The sequence below is a fragment of the Sciurus vulgaris genome (genome assembly GCF_902686455.1).
Source record: "Sciurus vulgaris genome assembly, chromosome: 17".
Lineage (NCBI taxonomy): Eukaryota > Metazoa > Chordata > Mammalia > Rodentia > Sciuridae > Sciurus > Sciurus vulgaris.
The window spans coordinates 61,871,868-61,894,388 of NC_136478.1; the positions used below are offsets into that span (position 1 = coordinate 61,871,868).

The 22,521-nt window shown below is 60.9% G+C and overlaps 1 protein-coding gene across 6 annotated transcripts in view; it reads right to left on the bottom strand.

Moving 5' to 3' along the window:
* The window catches only part of LRRC4B (leucine rich repeat containing 4B), a 30,531-nt gene extending 8,589 nt beyond the window's left edge, over positions 1–21,942 (bottom strand). The window contains exons 1-3 of one of the 6 annotated variants that reach the window (XM_079118088.1): positions 21,485–21,942; positions 9,212–9,333; positions 8,244–8,575 (exon numbers count right to left, since the gene is read on the bottom strand). In XM_079118088.1, the coding sequence (XP_078974214.1) occupies positions 8,244–8,540 (297 nt within the window). In that variant the 5' untranslated portion in view covers positions 8,541–8,575; positions 9,212–9,333; positions 21,485–21,942. Of the gene's footprint in view, positions 1–8,243; positions 8,576–9,211; positions 9,334–10,223; positions 10,359–10,397; positions 10,943–21,484 lie in introns of those variants that run through there. The other 5 variants (XM_079118087.1, XM_079118086.1, XM_079118089.1 and 2 more) reach the window with 5 other exon arrangements.
* Between the last annotated feature and the right edge of the window lie 579 nt (positions 21,943–22,521).

Below are 22,521 nucleotides of genomic sequence, written 5' to 3' on the forward strand. Positions count from 1 at the left end.
GTCCTGGACAATGACATCAAAATCCTCATTGGCAGAACTTGGGAGTGGGAAAGTGCTAATGTTCTGGTTCCTAATCTGTCTGCCTTTTGCCTTAAAGTCTACATGTCTGAGATTATGAAAGCAACACTGCCTTTCTTTCAGCTCTATGTATCATTTTTACTTTCATCATTCATTCTCATCTTTTAATTAGGATTTTGGTTTTAATTTGGTCTGAAAATCTCTGCCTTTTAACTGGAAGTTTAGTCCATTTACATTTGTTGTAATTACTATAATATATTTGGAATTATTCTTATAATATTATTTTTTGCTTTCTATTTCTGATTTTTATAACCCAGTCTTTCCTCTTTCTTGTCCTATTTTGTTTTGTTTGAATTTCTTCTGATTCCATTTCCTCTCTCTATGGTTTCAAAATTTATATATTTTCTCTATTTTCAGTGGTTATCTTTAAAATTTAACATGCATTCCTAAAAAGCAAAGCTTGTCAATTCAATTCTTCTGCTCTCAAATAATACAAGCCTGACTGTAAAACAAAGAACCACCCAGGTCAGTTTCCCAGTAGAGTTAAAAAAGGGGAATCACTATTTGCTAGGTGCCTATTATGTGTCAGACTGTGCTAAATGCTCTGAGGTTATGATCTGATTAATCCTGTGGAAATTCTGTCACATGGGGGTTATCAACCATATGCCCCTGCCCACTTGCCTGTATTTGATGGTCTAACTGCTGAGGTTCATAGAGGTAAAGTCCCTTGTTCTCACCCGACAGCTCCAAGCCAGGACTCAAAGTCTGTTTCTCCTGAATCCAGACGTGGGGCCTCCATCCCATCTACCGTCCTAAACCAGCTGGGTTGTGATGGGTCTCATGCATGCCTGGAGTGTGGCACCCATTTGCTCAACCATGGCAAGTGATCATTTGTCAGGGTTTTCTTTAAGAGCTGCCATGCGTCAGGTGCTGTGCTGGGCTCTGGGGATCCAACTGGGAGCAGGACAGACACAGGCCTACCTTCCCAGAGCCCACAGCAATTGTGTAGATGATCCCTTCCCAGCGATGGTGTAAGCAGGCTGCGGAGCTGCCTGGCTGTGGGGGAGGCAGGCCTGGGGTTCCCCAAGGCACAGAAATACCCCAGGGCAGATGATCTGAGGCCAGGGCAGGGTCACATGGCAGCTGACACCTGTCTCCCACCCCAACATCTGGCCTAAGGAGGATGGCAATGTTCTGGCATACAGCAGAGGAGCCAGGCCAGGGGCCTGGGGGACAGTCACCAGCTGCCCACACCTCCAAGGCCCCTCAGTCCCCATTTGGTGGGCTCACCCCACCTGGGCCAGGGCCAAGGATGCAGGCAGGATTCAGGGGAGGGGTGTGGCCATGAGTGGCCCCTGTGGGGCCTCTTCCCCACTCTTCTTTCCTGCAACTTGGCCTCTTTCAGGGACTTTCTATTTCAGTCATGAGAACTGGAAAAAAAAATCCCACTGTGTTCTGCTGGGGCTTTTAAGAAAATAAACTGTCAAGAAATTCTTTATTAAAAATTTAACTGTGGAAGGAAAATGATTAAGTGGCTTGTTCATCTTAATGCTATCAAGACGAATTGTTTCTATGTGTTTTGAATGTAATGAACCCATAACAAAAGTCTAGTAAGCTTACTGGGTGTTTTTTCCCCCTCGAATTTTTATATTCAAAATTTAAATATATCATTGTTTTTTCACTCCAACCGTTTTTATGAGGACTTGGACTTCTCCTGTCTCCTCCTTGTCCTGAGATAAGGGATTTGTGCCTCCTCCTTTAACAGGGACATCCCTGATGGCCAGGGAATGACTGCCAGCATCGTAGGGGCCACTGTGGTGCTGGATGGCAAGCTGCCCCTCCCTCTCCCCTCCCTCCCTCCCTCCCTCCTTCCTCCCACTCAGAACCCCTGAGTTGCCTCCTGAGCCCTCCGGGGCTAGCCCTGTCCTAGGTACCAGGTCTGGCTTATGTTTTCCCTGGAGGAACCCAGACAGGAACTGAGCTTGGCACAACGCCAGGCAACGAGGTCCAAGCCAGAGGATGCTGAGGGCTAGGTGCAGCTGCTATGCCTGAGCAGGGCTGGCAACTGACCTGTGCCATGAGGGGTGGAGGCTCAGCCCTGGTCAGGCACCTCCCTCCCAGGCACCTTCCCTGGCCGTGGCCTCCCTGCCTCCAGTGCAGGGGACGGCTTCCATTCACCTCCTCTACTCTCTCTCCACTGGTGGCATGCGGGCAAGGGTCTGTGCCTGTCCACTCACTCAGCCTAGAGTGGTGCCTGGTACAGTAGGTGCTCTGTAAATGAGCCCAGGGCTGAGCTGGATGCTGCAGATGGACCTGTGGGGGCTGGTCAGATAAGGAAGGAAGAGGCCCATGAGGCAGGGGTGGTGGCGCTGTGGCTGTGGACTGAGGCCAGTCCCCTGGAGGGCATCTGGGGCAGAGGAGAGCTTGCCCTTGAGGGAGGCGGAGCCAGGATGGAGGCCGGACAGCTGGGGAAGGGAGTCCCCTGTGAGCAGAGGGTGTGGCCCCTGCAGGGGCACTGGCAGGCCAGGAAGCTAGGAGGGGTCCCGACAAGTCAGGGCTGTGGGGTAGGGAGTGCCAGGACTCAGTTCCACTCCTGTTGTCAAGTCACCTGGAGCTTGGGACAGGCGTGAACTAGGAGAAGCCGCTTCTGCAGCCAGCCCTCCTGGGCTAGGCCCTGCTCACACGTAGTGATCACTGAGTGTTCTGCATTCTGTGCAACAGCCTTACTCTCCTGTGCCTCCGTTTCCTTATCTATAAAATGGGGACAAGAAGGGAACCTGAGGCTGACACTCACTGGGGAACCCGAGGTTTGCTTGGAGCTGTGCTGGGACCCGCCTCCCCCTGGCTCCTGGGGCAGCGGGAACCTGATACAGTTGTGCTGGATAAAGGACCCGGGAGTGACTGGAAGCCTTGACTTCATTCGTGGAGGGGAGAACAGAGGTCTCGACCCTCTCAGGACCTCAGTCTGCTCAGAAGGGAAGTGGGGGTGATATTCCTGTCACCTCTTGGGACTGTCCCTGGCTGGGAGGCCAGATGGTTTTGCCAGATGGGAAGCCATTCTGCACATTCATTATCCTGACGGTCAAATTCTGGGCACCTGCAGGGTGTGGGCTCAGTGCTGGGATAGGGTCAGTGGCAACTGAGATGGACACAGTGATTATAGCTCGGGGACCACAGGCCCTGGGGTATGGCCAGGAGCTCACCAGAGGCTGGCCACTCACGTTCATCAGTCGCCTCAGCAGCTGCCCTGCACCATGACCCCCCGAGTCACCCAGCATGGGCCAGCCCCTCCGCCATTATTTTTGTACCAGGGATTGAACCCCAGGGCGCACTACCACCGAGCCGCACCCCCAGCCCATTTTATACTTTATTTGGAGTCTCGCTAAGCTGCCCAGGCTGGCCTTGAGCTTGCCACCCTCCTGCCGCAGCCTTCTGCTGGGATCACAGCCTATGCGTCCCTATGTTCCACTTCTTGCCCTGGGTGGCATCTACAGGACTATTCCTTTTGTGACGATCTTCTGAGGAGGTCATTTAATGTCACGTTCTCTCTGTCACACAGAGAGGAAAAAGTAAATCGGAAACCCGCTTGCGGGAGTATGGGGGTCTCATCGACCAGTGTGGAAGCTGAGGCTCAGAGAGGTGGTGAGGATTCCCGGGCCCTGGACGCTGCTCCTGAGGGGACAGACGCAGGAGAGGAAACACTTGGGATGGAAGCTGGAGAGGCTGCAGTTAGACCAAAGTCCTGGGAGCCTGGGAACTGGCAGCAGAGGGCGCCTGCTCCCTCCCACCCCACGGCCTCCTGCAGGAGGGGGCCCTTCTCCCCACACCATTTTCTTCCTCTAACTGGGAAATGTCCTTCCGGTCAAAAACTCCAGATTTCATGCTGCCTGAGGGGATCTGTCGCTTGGAAAACGTTGCGCTAAGCCACCACCAGCACCTGCTTGGTCCTGCAGGGTGGCTGCCTTGCCTTCGCAGCACTGGGTTCTCCAAGGCCTGCTGCGCTCCCCCTCAGGGGCCCAGCGTTCCCATGGTAAGGGTACCGCACCCCGCCAAGCGGCTCCCGGGACTGAGGCCGCGTCTAGGTGCCGGCCACCAGGCTCCCTAACAGAACTCTCTCAAACTCTCTCCGTGGGTTGGGCTGAGTTGTTTCTTAGGATGGATCCGTACTTGCCATCTGACCTCGTGCCGGACCCCGGGAGGGACCCAGGGCAGCCAGGGAAAGCCTCAGGTGGACCCAGGGGTACTTAGCTTAATTAAGTACATGGATATCCAATGACCCAGCAATTTCCCCTGGGGACCTATCCAGAGAAATCATCACTGGCTCCCGGGGGGCCTAGTGAGGCTCTGTGGTGGGGAAGCTGGGGGAGGGCAGGCAGTGGGGGCGGGCGCTCATCAAGGGGAACTCTGCCACAGTTGAGGCCACCGAGGGGACACAAACGCAGCCACATGCAGGGCTCTCAAAAGCTCAGGTCCAGTGGAATAGTGAGACAAAGAAGGCCATCTATAACACAGCTTCATTTGCATAAATTAAAAACACATGCACACAAAGCAACAAGGAGCATTTCGCAAGAGCACACACAGCAGGAAGACCAGGGTCAACGATTCAGGATGCCGGCTGGGGAGGGGGAGGGCGGGGAGGGAGGTGCCTGCAGGCCGGCCGCACCTTGCACCCAGCCGGCCTGCCCACCGCTCCCGCCCCGGCTCCCGCAAGGCCTGGAAGCATGTGACCAGCCTGAGTGGCGCTGGGGCTGGGAGGTGAGGACAGGACAGTCCCTCGGCTTAGAGGGCTTCATCTCTGGAGGGTCTGGGCTTTTGAGGCCCCACCTGTCTCAAAAACAACTGGGGCCCATGAACCATTGCTGATGTAAAAGCAATTCTCTGGGTTCAGTCCCCAGCAGGAGAACACAAATCGTGAGATAAATCCCCCATTCCACGTGTGGACACCACCTACCACCCCTGTCATGTGACAGGAGGGCATTTTAACCCCCTCTGTCCCCAGGTGACAAGCCCAGAGAGAGGACAGGCCTGCCTTGCTGTACCCCCTCTCCATGAGCTTGCTGGGGTCTTTGCTGCCTGTACTACACCCAGGCCAGAGTGATGGGAGCAGGTGATGGGGACCTCTGAGCTGCCCCGGGTTCTCCCGGGAGGGCACTGCGGGGACCCCCGGAAAGATGGCTCCAGGGGCCAGGACAGGAGCCCTCAAGCTCACCTTCCCTTCACCACGAGCATCTGCTAAGCGCCTAAGGCTCTGTGCCAGGTGCTAGGGACACAGCAGGGAACAGCACGAGGTCCCTGTCCTCATGGAGGTGATGGTGCAGTTGAGGAGCCAGGTGACAGGCAGGTAACCAGGCAACACAGAGGCTCTGGAGTCTCCAGGATTCCGCTTGTCTCTGCGGATGCTCTGGTGCCTGCCCGGGTGTGTGGGGAGGTGGGGGCGGACGTGCGGGTGAGTAAGACGCGGACTCAGGGGTAACCCTCCTCTGATCCCCCTGACCCAGCAGTCTACTTCTAGGAATTTATCCCAAGGGCAGGATCCAGAGGGCCAGACAAAGAGCACAAGCCCCTGACGGCAGGTGGCTCAGCCCAACCGACCGCAGCCCAGAGCTGCACAGGCAGCGGCAGCGCTCTGGTCCTCCCTGGCGCTGTTTTCAATGACTGTTGTTTTCTAGCACTTGGGCATCCTGTCATTTGATGAGTTCCTCTTTAACGACAGGACGCCCATGCACTGGAATACGATGCAGTCATTTAAAATGACAACAGAGAATATTTAGTGCCACAGAGAAAGATATTCATGGTGATGCTATTATGTGCCAAAAGCCAGTTTCAGAAATAGTGATTCGATTTTTCTTTCCTTTTCTTTCTTTCTTTTCTTTTTATTTTTGTTCTGAGGATCCAACCCAGGGCCTCACACATTCTAGGATTCTAGGCAAGCGCTCTTCCGCTAAGCTGCATCCCCAGCCCCTACCATTTTGAGACAAGGTCTCCCTAGGGCGCCCATGCTGGCCTCCAACATTCAGTCCTCCTGCACGGCCTCCCGAGTCACTGGGAGCACAGTGCGCACCACCGTGCCCAGCTCAATTTAAAAAGAAAGAAAGCCAACAGTCCCAGGTTAACCTGCCGAGGCCGCGCTGTGCAGGGACAGCTGGTTTTTGTCTGTGTTTTTACTTCCTTGGGTGTATTTTCTCATCTTTCTAAATTAATTTGTATTCAAATTATTTAATAAATAATTAAAATGCATTTACAGATGCATAGGAAACAGCCAGAAAGGTATTAAGCCGGAGCGTAAATGGAGGTTATTTATAGCGAGGTGGCGGATTGCAGTGATGGTTTTTCTTGTTTCCCCTTGGAAACACTGAGACTTTTTAACGATCTTGCCCTGGAGATGTCCCGCTCCTGCTGTCCTCTAAGGGAGGCCCAGGCCACTGACCACGTGCCAGTGCCCACTTGCGCTCTGGGTCCACACTCTCCTCTCTGTGGTCTGCAGTGAGAACCCCGGATGGGGGGAGATGAAGACATGAGGTTCCTATCCCTGCCTTTCATCCTTTAACAATGTCCCTTTTGGTGGGTGCTTCACGATGCAATGGACCCGTGTGTGACTTATGAAGAATGTACTCCGGTTCATGGGGGCCACTCAGCAGGTGTCTGTGGGGCTGAGCTACCCACTGGGCTCTCCAAGGAGAATACAGGGCAGGTTTTTCCAGAGGTACCTGTGTGGCCTTGGCTGCTGGCTTAGGACTTGACCTCTGCTACCCACAGAGGCCCCCAGGGTCCTCATCTCTACTTCCGCTACTCTAGGGTGTCCGCCACTGGCAGATCCTCTCCTCCCTTCTGGAGTGTGAGAGGCCCAGGGCAGGGCTGGGCTTGGCCTGTACTGGTCATTGCCTAGACCAGGCTTGGCAGTCAGTGCTGGGGTGTCTGCTGAATGTCACATGAATAAATGGGGGGCATGAGGGGCAGGGAACACGGCAGGTGCCTGGTGAGGGAGACGCAGGTAGCTCAGATGAGGCTAAGCTGGCGTGATGGGGTGGGTTCAACACAGAGAGCAGAGGAGGCGACCTTAACCTGTAGCTATAACCTGTTCCAGGAGACAGCTGGTGGGGCCTTCTGTCCTGGAAGACAGTTCCTCAGCCGTGGGCTGTGATGGGTCTCAGGTTTCTGGGCCCTGGTTCTGCCTGGTCCTGGCACCACAGCCCCCAGGAAGGACTGCCTCCTTTGTCCCTGAGTCTGACTCTCCCAGACAGTCAGATGGGGGCTGCTGACCCTTTGGCATGGGAGCCCTCTTCTCCCCAGTTTATGAGCAGGGTGGGAGAAGGCAGGCGACTGACCAAATGCCCTTGATACAGTGGTTCTCAGCCAGGGGTGGGAATTCCTGGCAGAGGCTGGAGACAGTTCTGGAACTGAGGGCAGGGTGCTGCTGGCACCTAGTGGCCAGGGATGAACACCCTACAGTGCACAGGACAGCTGCTCCCCTACCTCACCATGAAGGATGATCTGGACCCAACAAGCGCCAGGAGAGCGGAGGCTGAGAAACCCGCCATAGGAAAGCGCCGCTCAGCCCCAAGGCACCGTTTATGGCCCATCTTAACCACAATCGCAATTAATCAAATGGCAACAGCCCCATTCGGAGCACCAGCCGCATGCCCAACAGCGCGGGTTCTCCCGCCGCACACCAACTCCGGGAGGTGGGGACGCGAGCATTGCTCTGCAAGGAAATGACAACACGAAGAACGCGTCCAGGTCTGCTGGCCAGGCGCCAGCACCAAATGCAAATTTTTGACAAGTATGTGGCCACGGCCCCAGGCCAGCCCTCAGGCAGGGGTCTCCCCTCCCTTTCGGGAGGCGGAAACTGGTCTTCGCTCAGGCCACACCTCAGCCCAACCCCACTCCGGGTGCGCAGCGCAGAGGCCCCTACGGAAGGGAAGGGTCGCTCACAGGTGGCTCAGGAGCTCGGCCGGCCGGGTGGGGGACTCCGGAGTCCCATGGGGGCGGGGCGGGCACAGCCCCAGGAAAACCCACCAGGCTTTGGCTCCACCCCCAGCCAGCTCTAGTAAATGGGACGCAAAGGACCTCCCACGTGTGCATAGGGGTGGGCAGTGAAGACTCGCGGATGTGAGGGAAGCTGCAACTGGCCAGAGAAGAGGGGCTGGCGGCCACCTAAGCCTCCCCCAGCTCCACCTGCGCCTCCTCCCGCCACCGCCCAACCTGCCGTTGGCCGCCGGGCTCACCTGGATGCCGTTCTCCTGCAGGTTCAGGTACCGCGTGTTGACAGGGATGCTGGCTGGGACCTCAGCCAGCTCTCTCCGCGTGCAGATCACCCTGCTGGCCTGGTTGCTGCAGGAGCAGGCCGCGGGGCAGGAGGTGGCTGGCGGGGAGCCCCCTCCAGCAGCTGATGTGATGGCCACGCCGCCCCCGCCGGCCCCCAGGGGTGGGGAGAAGAGCCAGAGGAAGAGCAGTGCCCCGTGGGGCCAGGACATCCTACCAGGCGGCAGCGGGGGGCACAGGGAGCCGCGGGCACACGCCATCCTCAATGCTCATGCTCCGCGCGGCCGCTGGGGGGCTGCGAGAGGAAAGAGGCAAGATTCAGTAAGGGACAGGGTGGCCTGGGGCTCACCACCACCCAGGCAGCACAAGCACTGCCTTCCCTCCTAGGGCTCAGCGCAAAGTGGCAGAGAGGGAGACATGCTGGCGGCAGCTGCAGGCTGCCACCTCATCCTTTCCGTGTGGGGAGACTCGACACCCGTTCTGAGGAGAGGGAAACTGAGGTGGGGAGGAGGCAGCTTGCCTGAGGTCACTCCGCCAGTAAATGGAAAACAGCCAGATTCAAAGCACAGGTCTCTGCCTGGTGTTAGAAAGGTAGATGCACAGGTGGAGATGGACTAAGACCCCAACCGCTGAGGCAAAGGTGGACAGAAGCCAAGGCCGCAGCGTGGACCTGCCGGGGCCCTGGGGAATCGGTCCTGGCCCCTCTCTCCTTCCCTTCACTTCCCCTCACAGGAGTGCTAGCATCTTCGCCAACCATGGGGACACCCCTAGGTGGCCCTCACCTGCCCAGGTCCTGTGGACCCCACAGCAGCGCAGAAGCCTGGGGCAGATCAGAACTGGAGGGATGAGGGAATGTGTCCACTGGGCTGATGATGGGGGCTCTAGTGGGACCTGGGGAGGTGGCACAGCTGGGAGGCACCCTGCAGCCCACCTGTACCCTGAGATTGCAGGTGCTCCAGACCGAGGAGAGCCTCCATGGGACCTGTGCCAGCAGCTGCCGCAGGACAGATGGTGCTGGGAGCTGGTGGGGACCGGGGTGGGTGCCTGGGGACTCTGCACCTGAGTTTCAGAAGGGGAGTTGGGTCTTCTGAGAAGTCTCTGCTGCACCTCCTCAATCTACCCTCCTCATCTCCATAAGACGGGGGAGGGGCTTGGGGGACAATAACAATGATGCCTGGAATAACAGTAGTGACCACAAGCCCGGGGCCAGCCTGTCTGCACCAAGCGCTCCTGGCCCCTCGGCCTCATCACATCGGCAGGAGGAAGCCAAGTTTACAGGCAGGGCAGAGTCACTGGGAGAGGAATGGAGCTGGCCAGCGCAGGGCCCTGGGCTTCCAACTCAGTGTCCCGAATACACACTAAAGCACCCACACAGCAAGCTGCTCCAACACAGCCCGGGAACGTCCACCAGAGACAGCGGTTCCAGGCCACCACAACACCACCCACTCACACTCACGGCAGTGACAGGGCACGCCCTCAAAGGCAGACTCTTAGATTCAGGGACGCAGGGCCACCCGGCACACGCAGGTGCAGCACACGCACACGCGCACACACACACACACACACACACAGGCACATCCACGCCTCCTTCTGCAGTGTCCAAGACCATTTTACCCCAGATAGCAAAGCGTGTGCGTGTCCGAGTGCACGTGAGAAAGCAGGAGCTGTACACAGAGGCAGAGCCCAGGAAAGCGGGCTGTACCCGGAGCCACCCCACTGGGCTCTGCGTGTGTCTGCGGCCGCGTGTCTGTGTGAGCGGCAGGGTCTTTGTTCCCGCATGTGATGAGGGAGGTTCATGCTCCTCGTCCTGGGTCCACCGTCCCCACCCGCTAAGATCTGGTAATGACCCACCCACGCCCTCCTAGCCAAGGAGCTGGCACAGAGCAACAGGGCCAGGGTTTGAGGCTGAGGGCCCCACAGGGCCCGGCAGCCTCAGCACCCACCCGGTCCTCGGGGCCTGCGCTGCTGTGTCTCCCTCCGCGTCTGTCCCCGTCTCCCGCTGCCGGCCGCATCCCCCATCACGGCTTCTGCAGAGGCTCAGCCTCCCTCCCCTCCTTGGCTTTGCCCTCCTCCATCTCCGTCCTTGTCTCCCTCCCGCAGCGCTGGCTGAGGGACACTCACCCTGGTGGCTTGGCTTCCGCTGGGCCTCTCTCTGAGCCCCAGGCCCCCCCTGCACATGCCTCCAGCAGGCCGGGCGCTGCCTCCCCAGCTCTCCAGGGCTTCCCGGCGAGGTGCTGCGGGGGGGGGGGGCGCAGGGGCTTCTTGGGTCTCCCCGCGCCCCCCCCCCCGGCCTGTCGCCCTTCCTGCCCCTGGGGAAGGCCGTCCCTGGCCACTGCAGCAGTCCTCTGCCCCCTCCCCACTGGCAGCCGGGTCTCCTTCCACCCTGCGCCTGCCCCGCTCCTCTCCGCCGCGGCCTCTTCCTCCGCACCGCGGACCTGGCTGGCTCTCTCCTGGCCCCGCTCGTCCCCGCCCGGCTCCGGCCCCCTCCTCAGGCTCCCCCGTCACTGTCTCGGCCCCCCTGGGACCGCCGGGGCCCCCTCTCTTTTTCCTCCATCTATCCCCCGCTCTGGCTGCACCCTGAGCGCCCTCTCCTAGCGGGAGCTGGGCTCGGTCAGGCCTGTCCGTCTGTCTGTCCTGGTCTCTCCCCGCTGTCTCTCCTCTTTCTCCGTGATTACAATTTCTAGTCACACGGCAGTGCAGAGCCAAGCTGTGCTCGTCCCTCCTCCCCGCCCCCTCCCTCCTTCCTCCTGCTCTGCCAGGGGAGGGCCTCCTCCTCCTCCTCGCCCCCTCCCTGCCTGCCGGAGGCCTCCCCCTCCCCCGCTAATCAAAGGCTCCGTTATCTAATTAACCCATTGGTTCTGGGCAGCCGGGAAGGTCGGGAAGCGGGGGAGGAAGGTTGACGGCTGGGCTGCCAGGGAAGGGGGGCTTGGGCTGTGCCAAGCCAGAGGAGCCTCGTGGCACTCAGACGGCCTCATGGCGGCAAAGCTGGGCTGGGCTGGGCTGATCCCCTGCCTCAGGCGGGCCCAGAGCATCCCTGGGGCACCACCCATCCCTCCCCAGGCCCTGGCATACCACATGTCATTTACTCCGACCCCCACCCAAGATGCCAGCGAACCTGGGCCCATGTCACCACCACCCGTCCTCCAGCGGGGGACCAGCCCCTATTTAACTGCCCCTCTCCCCTGGACCTCAGCCACAGACTGAGGCTGATACCCTCTGCAGGGCAGCCACGTCCATCCCCTTGATTGGTCCATTGCCATCTAGAACTAGTCACAAAGTCCCTACTATGTGCCAGATGCTGGCGGAGATGCTGGCGCAGGCTATCTGCACGCTCAGAGCCCAGCACGCCCAGGGCGAGGAGGAGGTGGCAGCAGCAAAGCCCACTGGCTGAGCGCAGGGGCCTGGGTTTGAGTCCTGAATCTGCTGCTTATGTGCTGTGTGGCCTCAGGGCAATGACTTCATTTTTCTGAGCTACAGTTTCCTGAGCTGTGAGAGAGGGATGATAAAAGGACCACCTCCTGGGCTGCTGGAGGGTAGAAGAGCCAAGTTCTGGATAAAGGGCTCTACTCGTCACAGGCAGAACAGGGCTCTCAGCCCCACTGCAAGCCGGCTCCCAGCCTGGCCAAGGTGCTCACTCCTACACCTGCCCCTCCCCGTCTGCACCCCACAGGCAGCCAGAGGGGTCCTGGCGTCATCCAGGTCTGGTCCTGCCCCTCTGCTCAGCAGCCTCCGTGGCCCCTGGCTCATGCACAGCAAGGGCAAAGGCTTCTCTGTGGTTCACAGACTGCCCCCTGCCCAGCCCTGGCCACTCCTCTGACCCCCCTCTCCTGCCTGTCCCTGCTCACTCACGGCCTAGAGCCACACTGGCCTCTTAACTACTTCCTGGACAGGCTGTACACACTGGCCACAGGACCTTTGCACTGGCTCTTCCCTGTGCCTCAGCACTGCTCCCAGCTGTCCACAGGCTTCTCCCTGCTGCCTCTAGGCCTTTGCTCCAAAGTCTCTTCTCAGTGAGGCTTCCCACAGCAGAGGGCACCTGAACTGCCCAGAGGCCTGCGCTGTTTCTGCACGACACTTGCTGCCATCTGATTCCTGCATGTCCAGGCACATGAATGGAAGCCCTCAGGGCACGGATGCCTCTGCTTTGTTCCGGGACCTCTGACAGGTGCTCAGCCTTCACTGGTGAAGGAGTGGATGAGCGTGTTGCCAGTGCTGCCCTCCACAAGGCTCCCCAGTGACCCGCACTTGCTCCCATACTTATGCAGGACACACCAGGCCCACCAGCCTGAGGTCCCCTGACTCCCAGGTCCCCTCCCACCCCAGGAGGCCTGCCCGGCAGCGGGGCCCTTTGCAGGCCACTGCCTTCAGCCATCCCTGGCCTCTGTGCTTGGTGCTGCCTGCTGGCTGGGCTGAGTCCCACATACTGCCCCAGGTCCCCAGCGCAGTTCCGTGAACCCTACCAAACACCCAGGCCTGGAGGAGAGCGGAGCCTCTGCCCCAAACCCAGTGAAAGCTCTGCGCTGGCCCGTGGGTGAGCGGTAGCTGCCTGGACGCCTTGAGCCCCTGCCGCAGCCAGGCCCGGGCACGCACGCGATGGTAGCAGCTCACCCAGCACCAGCACCACCCGGAGATGGGAACGTCCTCACGCTGCTGGCCCTGGCCGCGCGCCAATGGGCCGCTCCCACCCCCGTTTCACAGACAGGACACCGGAGGCACAGAGAGGCCCAGCCGCTTGCCAAACGGAGCTAGGAGGGGGCTCCCCAGGTAGGCCTCACTAGAGGCCCCCAAGCTTGTGGGGACGACAGCAGTAGTCCCCGTGGAGGCAGTTGGTAGTGGCCAGCAGGCGAAGCTGTGGGCAGGATGGGCAAGCGCTGCCCTCAGGCCACTGCACAGGGGCGGCCCTTTCCGATGCCCCTTCCCGGCGCCTGCAGCAGCAAGGGAAGCACCTGCGGGCCGCAGGGTCTGCTAGTCTTCCCGGGAGGCTCGTGCCTGTGCCCACAGACGGAGTGCTGGCTCAGAGTGGGGCCTGGACCCACGGCCAGGGCTTGGCCAGCCCACCTGCTGCTTCAGATGACCCAGAGCCCTGTGCAAGGGCAGGAAGGTGCAGGGCAGAAGGCCCAGAGGAGAAGGGAAGGGCAGAGGCGCCAAAGACAGACCCAGGGGCAGACATGGGCGAGAGAGTGAGGGCCACCACAGGGCTGGAGGCCCAGGCCCTCGAGGGTGGTGCCAGGCGGCACCAGCTTCGCCTTCCTCCCCAGCCCAAGCGCTGAGAGATCTCGGGCACTGTGCCTGAGAGGATTTAGGCAGATGGCAGATCGGAAACTCGGGGGCCCAGGGGAGGCGGGGTGAGGAGAAAAGGGAGGCAGAAAACATTCCTGTCAGGCACACTCATTTTTCTGGGTAAGTTCAGAAGGTGAGAGAAAAGATAGGAAATTGCCATCACAGCAAGAGGAATGGAGGTTAGAGCTAAGGAAGAACTTTCCCACTGTGAGCGACTGGGATGGAAGTGGAGCCTGAAGCCAGGAGGGTGCAGAGGCATCAAAGTCAGGGAAGCCTGTCATGTGGGAAGGCCAGGAAGGCCTAAAGCAGAGGGGGCGGGGAGGGCAGAGCAGGCTGCAGGGATGTCCTTCTAAGCCAGTCTGTGAACGCTTTCGAAATAAAAGCAGCTCCGGAGACCCAAGGATGGAGCAGCCTGTAAGTTTTGAGAGACAAGAACCTCAAGATGAGGGCAGCACTGGCCCCTTGGAGCTGCTGCAGAGACAGCAGGGTTGGGCTCAGCAGAGCCTCAGCTTGCCTGGCCCGGCACTGGGCAGCAGGCCCCAGGCTGGCCCAGCCTGGTGGGGCAGGTGCCAGGCAGCAGGTGGCTTGCTTGGGTAGGGGTCATGACCACCATGTTCCCTCCTGGGTGTCTCTCTGCTCAGAGGTGCTTCTGGGTCCCTGTGGCTCCCGCTCCCTCTGGTCTGTTCCCTGCCCGGCCGAGAGGTTTCTCTGAGCCCGAGGCTCCACCCCTTGCACTGACACTCAGCAACTTGTCATCTGTCCCCCACTAGAAGGGGCTCCCCAGGGCAGGGACCCACTGCTGGCCCCCAGGGCCTGGAATGGCACCTGGTCTCCAAGAGCCATGGTGGACACTTGCTGAGTGACGGGAGGAGTGAGCTGTGTCCCCTGGCCTCGGGCTCACTGCTGGCACCTGACACAGAGGCCAAGGAGACCTGTGTCTTTGGGGACTTTGTGGTCCAGAGGGGAAGCTGTCCAGGCCCAGTGGGAGAGCAGCAGGGCAGGGGCTGGACCACGTGGGAGGGTGGCCCTGTGTCTGGGTGGAGGAGGGCCTGGAGGAAGTGGGGTCAAAGCTGAGACCTGAGGGACAACAGGCAACGCACAGGGGCATGCCAGGTGGGAAGTGTGTGCAGAGGCCGGGGCCCCAAGGAGCACCAGGGGCACCAGGGAGTCCAGCTCACACACAGAGATGGTAGCCGCAGGGGTCACCCTTCCCCTCACCAGGTTGGGCATGGGGTGGGGGACAGTGACAGGGAAGGGGCAGTGTCCAGACCCCCCTGAGCAGACGGGCAGAGAAGCTGGAGGCCAGCCAGCGAGGAGCCTGGTCAAGGAGCCTTCTCTGGGCAGAGAAGGAAAGAAGGAAGAGACAGGGCCAGCCTGTGACAGTGGCAGCACAGGGTGAAGCAGGGCAAGCCAGGCTCCCCCAAGGACCTGGAGTCTGGTCCTCGAAGTCAGGAAGGGAGGGGAGCCTGGAGCACCCGAGCACAGCCCCAGGCCCATCTTGCTCACAGGTACTGGGCCTCTCAGGTCAGCAGTAGGCGGGGACCCAGCCTGCCCACTCTCCGTCAGGCCCAGGCCCTGCTGGGTGAGCGGGCATCCTGTCCTGGAGACAGGAGAGGACTGGAGCATGGGGTGTGGCCAGGGGACCCACACCAGGCCAGGCACTCAGCCAGAGGGGAGGGTGTCTGGCAGGTGGGGAAGAAAGGTGACTGAGGACTGAATCTGTGATGATGTGACAATGTAGATGTCCTTGGCTACCTGTGGGCAGTGTGGCTCTAACCCCTGGGGAGGCTGGTGCCAGTCCTGCGTGGAGCTGTTGTGCCTGGATTCCCGAAGCACCGCCCCTTCAGCCCCATGGCCTGGCCGGGGGCTGGTGGGGCTCCTCAGGACTCTTGGAGAAGCCATGGAGCCGAGGTCCCCAAGAAGACAACACCACGGAGAGTGACAGCGAGTTGGCGGCTGGCCTCTGTGGGACAGAGACGGCATCCAGACTGGCCAAGGACCCACAGGGAGGAGCCAAAGCAGCCCACTTTACAGAAGGGCACGGGCAGGCCGGGTCAGGTTACCCAGAACCCAGGGGCACCCACAAGGAGGCCAGCTCTGAGGGTGACACTGAGCTCAGGGCCCTGGGCTTGGGGATGAGGAGGGGTGACCCACACCCTGGACTGAATCTTCCTGGACCCAGGCCTGTGCTGGTGGGTGTTAAGTGTCCACTGCCAAGGCTGCAGTTGGGGTGTGAGGGTGAGCCTGCAGGGACGCCGTCCCAGCCAGCCTGGCCCTGGCCTCCCTGCGTTTCCCTCAGGGTTGGGCAAGCCTGTGTCCTGTTTTAAAAGGGCACTAGTGAAAGCAACACAGGGTGGACAGCGACTGGGACTGGGGTGGACTCTCCCAGCACTGACACATGTCCAAATCAGCTGGGAACTGCTGACAGGCAGATTCGGAGTGGGCACTCAGGGCCAGGCCAAGATTCTGCAGTGCTCAGGGATGCTGGCCAGGAGCAAGGAGAGGGATGCTGGGGGTCTCCCAGGGTCATCAGAGGAGAGTGGACGCCACCTCCCTGTCCAGCTCTGGAGGGGTGTGGCTCAGAGTAGGCTGGGGCTGAGACTCGAATCCCATGATTACTAGTCACAAAATTTTGGAAAGGGGACCTCACCCCTCAGGGCCCCTTAGCTCATGTGTGAGTGGGGAAGGCCCAATGTCTGTGAGGGACTCAGCCCCCGGCACAGGAAAGCACAGGACAAAACGGATCCATCGCCATCAAGTTCCTCCTCCCCTCACACTGTCCGGGAGGAACGGGCTGGAGCTGGGAAAGGCGCGGGGTTGGGAAATGGGATGAAACCCTGACTCTCCACTTCTCACGCCTCTTCCCGCCCCTTCGCCATCTTGCAGCCTGAAGATGATGGCGCCCAACTCTCTGGGGATTCGAGGGCACGGTGCAGGGTCTTAAAGGACAGCTGTATTCTTGGTTGTCGTCATTCTCACTGGGTCAGAAGAACAAATCTTTCCCCATTCCATGACGCCGACCCCTCCCCGCGTGTACAAATCCATCGTGTCTGACTGGATAAGAACCACTTGTCTGCACAGCAGACACCAAAGAATCACGTCTGAGGTCTTCACTCTTCCCCATGGAAAAGATCCTACGCCCGCCATGCTGGGGAGGGCCATGCTCCTCTGGCCGAAGCAGGGCCCTCTCTCTGGAGAGGTGGAGAGCCCCTAAGTTATAGAACTGTTAATGCCTTTGAAAAGTCCAACCTTCTCCCAGTCTCCTGCCGTCAGCAATGTGGTTGTCACTTATCAACAACCCTAATTCCCACCTGGAGGGCCCAATGGCCCAGCACAGTCTCAGCTCTGTGCCTCAATTTCTCTCCTGGAAGCCGGCCTCAGTGGGGGAGGCAGTCTGTAGGAGAGGCTGTTTTGGGTCTGAAGTCCCAGCTCTGCCCCTTCCAGCTGTGTGACTGTGGGCATAGGCCTTGGCCCTCTGTGCCTCAGTTCTCCCACCTCTCACACTGGAGGTGACTGTGCCTCCCTCGCAGGGTCCACACAGGTGCTCAGGGGAGGAGTCTTAGTACAGGGGAGTCTCAGCTCGGGGCCTGGCTCATGGCGAGCTGTGGGTAACTTAGTTGCTGCATGGCTACCCCAGCTCTGAGCTGAGGGTTCAAGGCACGAGGAGGGCGAAGCTCCTGTGTTTCCCCAGGGTTCGCTCTCAGCGGGGGCTGGCGCAGCCTGTGGGTCTTGTTGTGGTGTTTGGATGAGAGCTCCCAGTCTAAACTCAACTCTGGGCTGAGGAGGCTGTGGTCCTGGTGGTCCTGAGCCACCTGCTCTTCCTGCTCGGCCTTCCACTAGGACCTTACCAGACACCAGAACTCCCACCCATTCTCACTCTTAGCCACTCCCTGGGGGCCCACCAGTCTCCCGTGGTAGCCTCTGCCTGGCCCTGACTGCAGGGTCCTTGCCAGCCCCTCTCCCAGGTCTGTGCAGCCCCTCTGCCTCTGCCTGCCATGACAACAGTCGCGAGTGGGTTTCCAGGCAACAAGGGGCATCTCGCCTCTTCTTACTCTCCTGCCACCCCCTGTCTGGCAAAGCCACCAAGCCTCGGGGACTAGGAAGAGAAGAGAAAAGGGGACTCTAGTGAAGGTGAAAAGTTCGTCCCTAAACTCAGAGACGGTGGTGTCTCCTGCTCCCTCTCCCACCAGGGCGATGGACCTGAGTGCTGCTACTACACCAAGGGGACCAATTGTCTGCACCCTGACCTGGAGATGGCGCCAAGTGAGGCCCTCTGCCTCCTGGGTCAGAGACCCAGGCCCATGGCTGCTGCTTGCTGTAAAGACCATGCCACGTCCTCCAGGTCAGCCCTGGCTCTCTCCTGCGCCAGGTTGAACGTGCTGCACTTCCCTACCTCATAGGGAAACCTGGCCCTGCCCTGTCTGCCATCTGACACCCTGGAGACCAGAGCGTGGGGTCTGGGGTTCACCCCTGACCCAGCTGTAGAGGGGCTTCGTGCAAGGCTGACTGTAGGACATGGAGAGTGCCTGGCAGTTTCCACGCAGACCCTGGCCCTGCTGATCACTCTGGTACTCAGGAACCAACCCGCGCAGACAGGGGACTCTTTCTGCTCTTGGCATGGTGGCCACAGGCCCAGTCCAGGGGGGTTTATTGTTAGGGGAGAAGGATGGAGAACAGGAGGGGTAGAGAGAGTCCCTGGCAAAGGAACCAAGGGGAGGAGAGCAGAGAGAGTGACGGGGCAAAAAGAGAGCCAGTGAGAGGAGAGAGAAGAGGAAATAGCAGGGGTGAGGCCTCAGCTGACTCTGAGCCCGCAGAGGTGAGAAGTAGATGAGGCAGTAGCCAGGAGGAGAGGCAGCAGCCCTGAGCACCTGAGCACCTGGCCCGGCCCCGGGGGCAAGGACTCCTCAAAAGAAGGCGGCAAACTGGATTTTCACATGAGCTCGCTATTGTTTTAAAACAACGTTGGCCCCGGATTGCACATTTTTAAGCATTGGGGGGAAATGGCACCTGTGGTCCACGGGCCTCTGGGAAGCAGTGAGGGATGTGAGGGCAGACAGGCTGGCAAGAGCAGAGAGGGAGAGGAGAGGAGGCGGGTCTCCCAGCCCAGGAGGGATGTGCTGGGCTTCAGGGAGGGTGGGCCTGGAGGAGAGGGCTGCTCCACAGCAGGCAGGCCAGGCGACCAGCAGGGTTGGGGAGAGGACCCAGGAGGTGGAACCTGGCAGGAAACAGAAGGCTCGTTCTCAGGAGGTGGCACCTCTGCCTGTGGACCTGCTCTCGACGTGGGCCCGAAGGTGCTGGCGCCTGCGCAGCCGGGCTCTGCCTGCAAGCTGAGCCTCTCAGTGGCCTCAGATACTGAGGTCCTACTCCCACTGTCCCCTAGGACCGTGGGGAGGTCTCCAGGAGCCCTCAATGCTGGAAGCCTTCTCTACAATCTCTGGTAGGATTAGGGTGAGCCCTGGCGTGAGCTCCAGGTGTGGTCACTGTGTGTGGCTCTGCCTCTGCACTAACAGCATGTGAGTCCATATCTCCAGAGTTTCAGGCCACCTCGGTATCTCTTGCTTTGTGTCTGAGTGTGAGGCCACCAGGAGACAGTGTCAGTGCCTCTGCCTTTGTCTTTCCCTCCAGTTCTCTGTAGGGGGGATTGTGTGTTACCGGGGTGCACAGGACTCCAGGTCTGGACCTGCTGCCCCTCTCCCCTGGCCCGGCTGATTCTGGCCACCGCAGCCTCATTTGTCACAGGGTCTCTGTGATTTCACTGATTCCACATTTGGGTTTCCGGTCGCCGTGAAGGGCTGTGTGTGTGTGCACATGGGCATCTGCCGACACACACCTGTTTTTCCCACACTCCTGCCCTTGGCCCTGGCTGACGCCCGGTGGCGTGGGGAGTGATCTCTGGCCACTCACAGCACAGCATCCACACCAGTCTCCCTGGGTCTGTGGCTCCCTGTGGCTCTGCCTGCTCTCTGTGTGGGAATGGTGCTGTTCCTGTGTCTCCCTGACTCTCCCTTTCTCTGAAAATTAAGTGAGTAACTGTGTACGTCTGACTCCATGGTGATGCACTCCAGCGCAGGAGGCCGGCCCCTCTCCCTCCTCACCTGAGTGTCTCTCCCACCTCTGCGCCTTGGCTCCCTCCCTCTTTCTGTGTGTGCATTTCAACAGTGAGGTGACCGGGATGAGAGAAGACCCAGGGAAGACAGGAGGAGGGTGGGAAGGGGAAGAGGAAGCGGAGACCGGCAGGTTAGAAGGCTGCAGGAGGAGGAAGATGCTACGGGAGGAGGGAGGTGCCCATCCTGGCTGGTCCTGGGGGCAGTTTCAGGCGCGGAGAGGAAGCTGCCGGTGGCCCGGGCCAGGAGGGAAGCCTACTCGGCTGCTCCCAGCTGCCACTGGAGCCCGAGTTCCTGTCTGGCGGCTGCGCGGCCGGACTCGGGATGTGAGGCGCATAGCAATGGGGCGCTGCGGAGGGAGGTGCCGACTGCAGCTCCCAGCTGGGGAGGGGCGGGAGGGGGCGAGGGGCAGCCCCGAGGCGCCGTCCCCTCCCTGCTCAGCTGGGCTCTCCCCGGGGGAATTCCCCACCCCAGGGAAAGTGGCAGAGGCTGTGGGCGCAGGGCAGGCCAAGCAGAGGTGGGAGTGCCGGGAGAGGAGGGCAGAGGGCAGCGGGCAGCGGGCGTCACGGGCATGGGGGCTCGGAGCCTGGAGAGAGACGGGTACGTCCCCGGGACTGAGAGGAGGAGCCCACAGAAGCAGGGCCTCAATAAGCGCGGAGGAACCCTGGACAGAGCCTGGGCCTCAGCGCCCTGGGATTGATGGGGAGTTAGAAGACAAGGGGCTAGGAGGTTCCAGAGGGGAGCATCCCAGGGTCTGTGTGGGGGCCCAGGACGGGGGTGCTGTAGGCTGAGGGGGCAAGGATAGAGGCGTCTCTGAGTGAAGGAGGTTCACAGAAGGGGGCCCCAGAAAGACAGGGTCTGAGAAGAAAGAGGCTGTGGTGTTCAGGAGAAGGCAGGAGGCTGGGGTCTTGGGTAGAGAGTCAGGGCGAGGGGAGGCTAGTGTGGTCTCCTCCAGAGGTCACAGGACAGGAGGCCTGGGGGAGAGGGCCAGAGATGGGGTGGGAGGATTCCGAGGGGAAGGTGAAAGGCCGTTAGAAGGGCCTAGAAGAACAGGTGTGAGGGTGGGGAGGCAGGGGAGAAGGCGGCGAATGGGGAGCACGACGGTCCCCCAAGAGGAGAGGGCCGAGGAAGGTGGGAGCACGGCAGTGGTCCCAGAGAGACACGTGCGGAGCATAGAGGCCTGAGGCAGAATGGGGTCAAGGAAGGGGGTCCTGGAAGAGGGAGGGGCAGGGGCTGTGCTGTCCACCAGGAGGGGTTGGGTGACCCCAGAAGGAGAAGGGCTGAAGACTGGGGAGGGGGTTGTCTCACTCCCCAGTCACCCCCTCTGTCTTTCCCATTTTCACTTCCCAAACTCCCCGGTTCTCCCCGGTTGCTACGGCAACCGCTCCTGCCAGGCGCGGTCACCAAGGAAACCCCGTGCCCGCCTCTCCCCCCTCCCCATCACTGGCATGCCCCCCCAAGCAGCCGCGGTGTGGAGGGTGGGAGGGGCAACGGGGGGAGAAAGGCCCGGACTCCTGCCCCAGAAAGGGGGGCCCAGACCCACGCGGGCGAGCACCCCCACCCTAAGCCGACATCCCTCCCCGAAGCCGGGTGCGCAGCGACCGCCGGACGTACCCCCAGCCGTCCCTGGGCAATAGCGGCCCCCCAACACGGAACTCGCGGCCCGAGGACCCCCACCCCACGGCCTCCTCCTCCGGCTCTGCTCTCCGCCAGGCCCCGCCCACTGTCCTCTGCTGTCCCCCCATCCCAGAGGAGGCCTAAGACCACGGTCCCCCAGTAAGACGCCCCCACCCCGGCCCCGACCGGGGCCCCGAGGCTACTCACAGCGAGGAGAGGGGCTCCTTCCGAGAGGCAGCATGCCCTGCCCGTGGCGGGGACCCCCCAGCGGGGCTCAGGATGGGGTGCGAGGCCGCTGCGGGAGGCGCGGGGGGCGGGGCTGCGGCCGGGCTGGGGTCGCGCCCCCTCCCCGGCTCCGGCGTGGGGAGGGGGCTTCCGCAGCCCCGGGCCTCGGGCCTCTGCGCCGCCCGGCCGCCCTCGCCCGGCCCGAGCCCTCGCCCGCCGGCCCGCCGCGCGGCTTCCCTCTCGCCTTCCTTCCCTTCCTTCTTTCTTCCCTGGCTTCCTTCCTTGCAGCCTTCCTTCCTTCCTCCTTCCCTCCTCGGGCCCGCGGGCGCCGCTCTCCCCCCACCCACCCCCCCCAGGCCCCGGCCCCGGCCCCGGCCCCCGCCTCGGACGGTGCGGCAGCGACCGAGAGCAGCCGAGAGCGGCGGAGACGGGAGCGGAATACTGATGATGGTGGGGAGCGGGAGGGCGGGCGGGAGGGAGGGAGCGAGGCGCCCGGGAACGAGAGGAGGGGGAGAGGAGGGAGGGCAGGGAGGAGGGAGGGAGAGGGAAAGGAAGGGGGAGGGGGAGGGAGGGAGAGGACGCGCGGGAGAGGAGGGCTGGGAGAGGAGAGGGGCAGGACGGGGAGCGGGAGGGTGGAGAAAAGGAGGAAGGAGAGAAGGGAGAGAGGAGGTGGAGGACAGCGGGGAGGAGGGAGAAGGGGAGAGAAAGAAAGAGGGAGAGAGCCGGAAGAGATGGAGAGACAGGAGGGAGGGAAGCAGGTGCGAGAAGGAAGTCGGGAAGCTGGGGAGCCCGGGCTCGGATCACCTTCCTAGGTCTCTGCGGAGGAACGGGGCAGTGGAGGGAGGGGAGGGCGGCGGTGGAGAAGTGGGTCAAAGAGGCGATGGGAGCGGTGCCCGGAGGAGAGGAGAGAGCAGTGGTTAGGGGCAGTGGTCGGGACAAGGCCCAGGGTTGGGAAGGAGGAGAAAAGGAGGGAGAGGAGGAGCGGGGAGAGGCCCGAGAAGGACGGGAGGAAAGG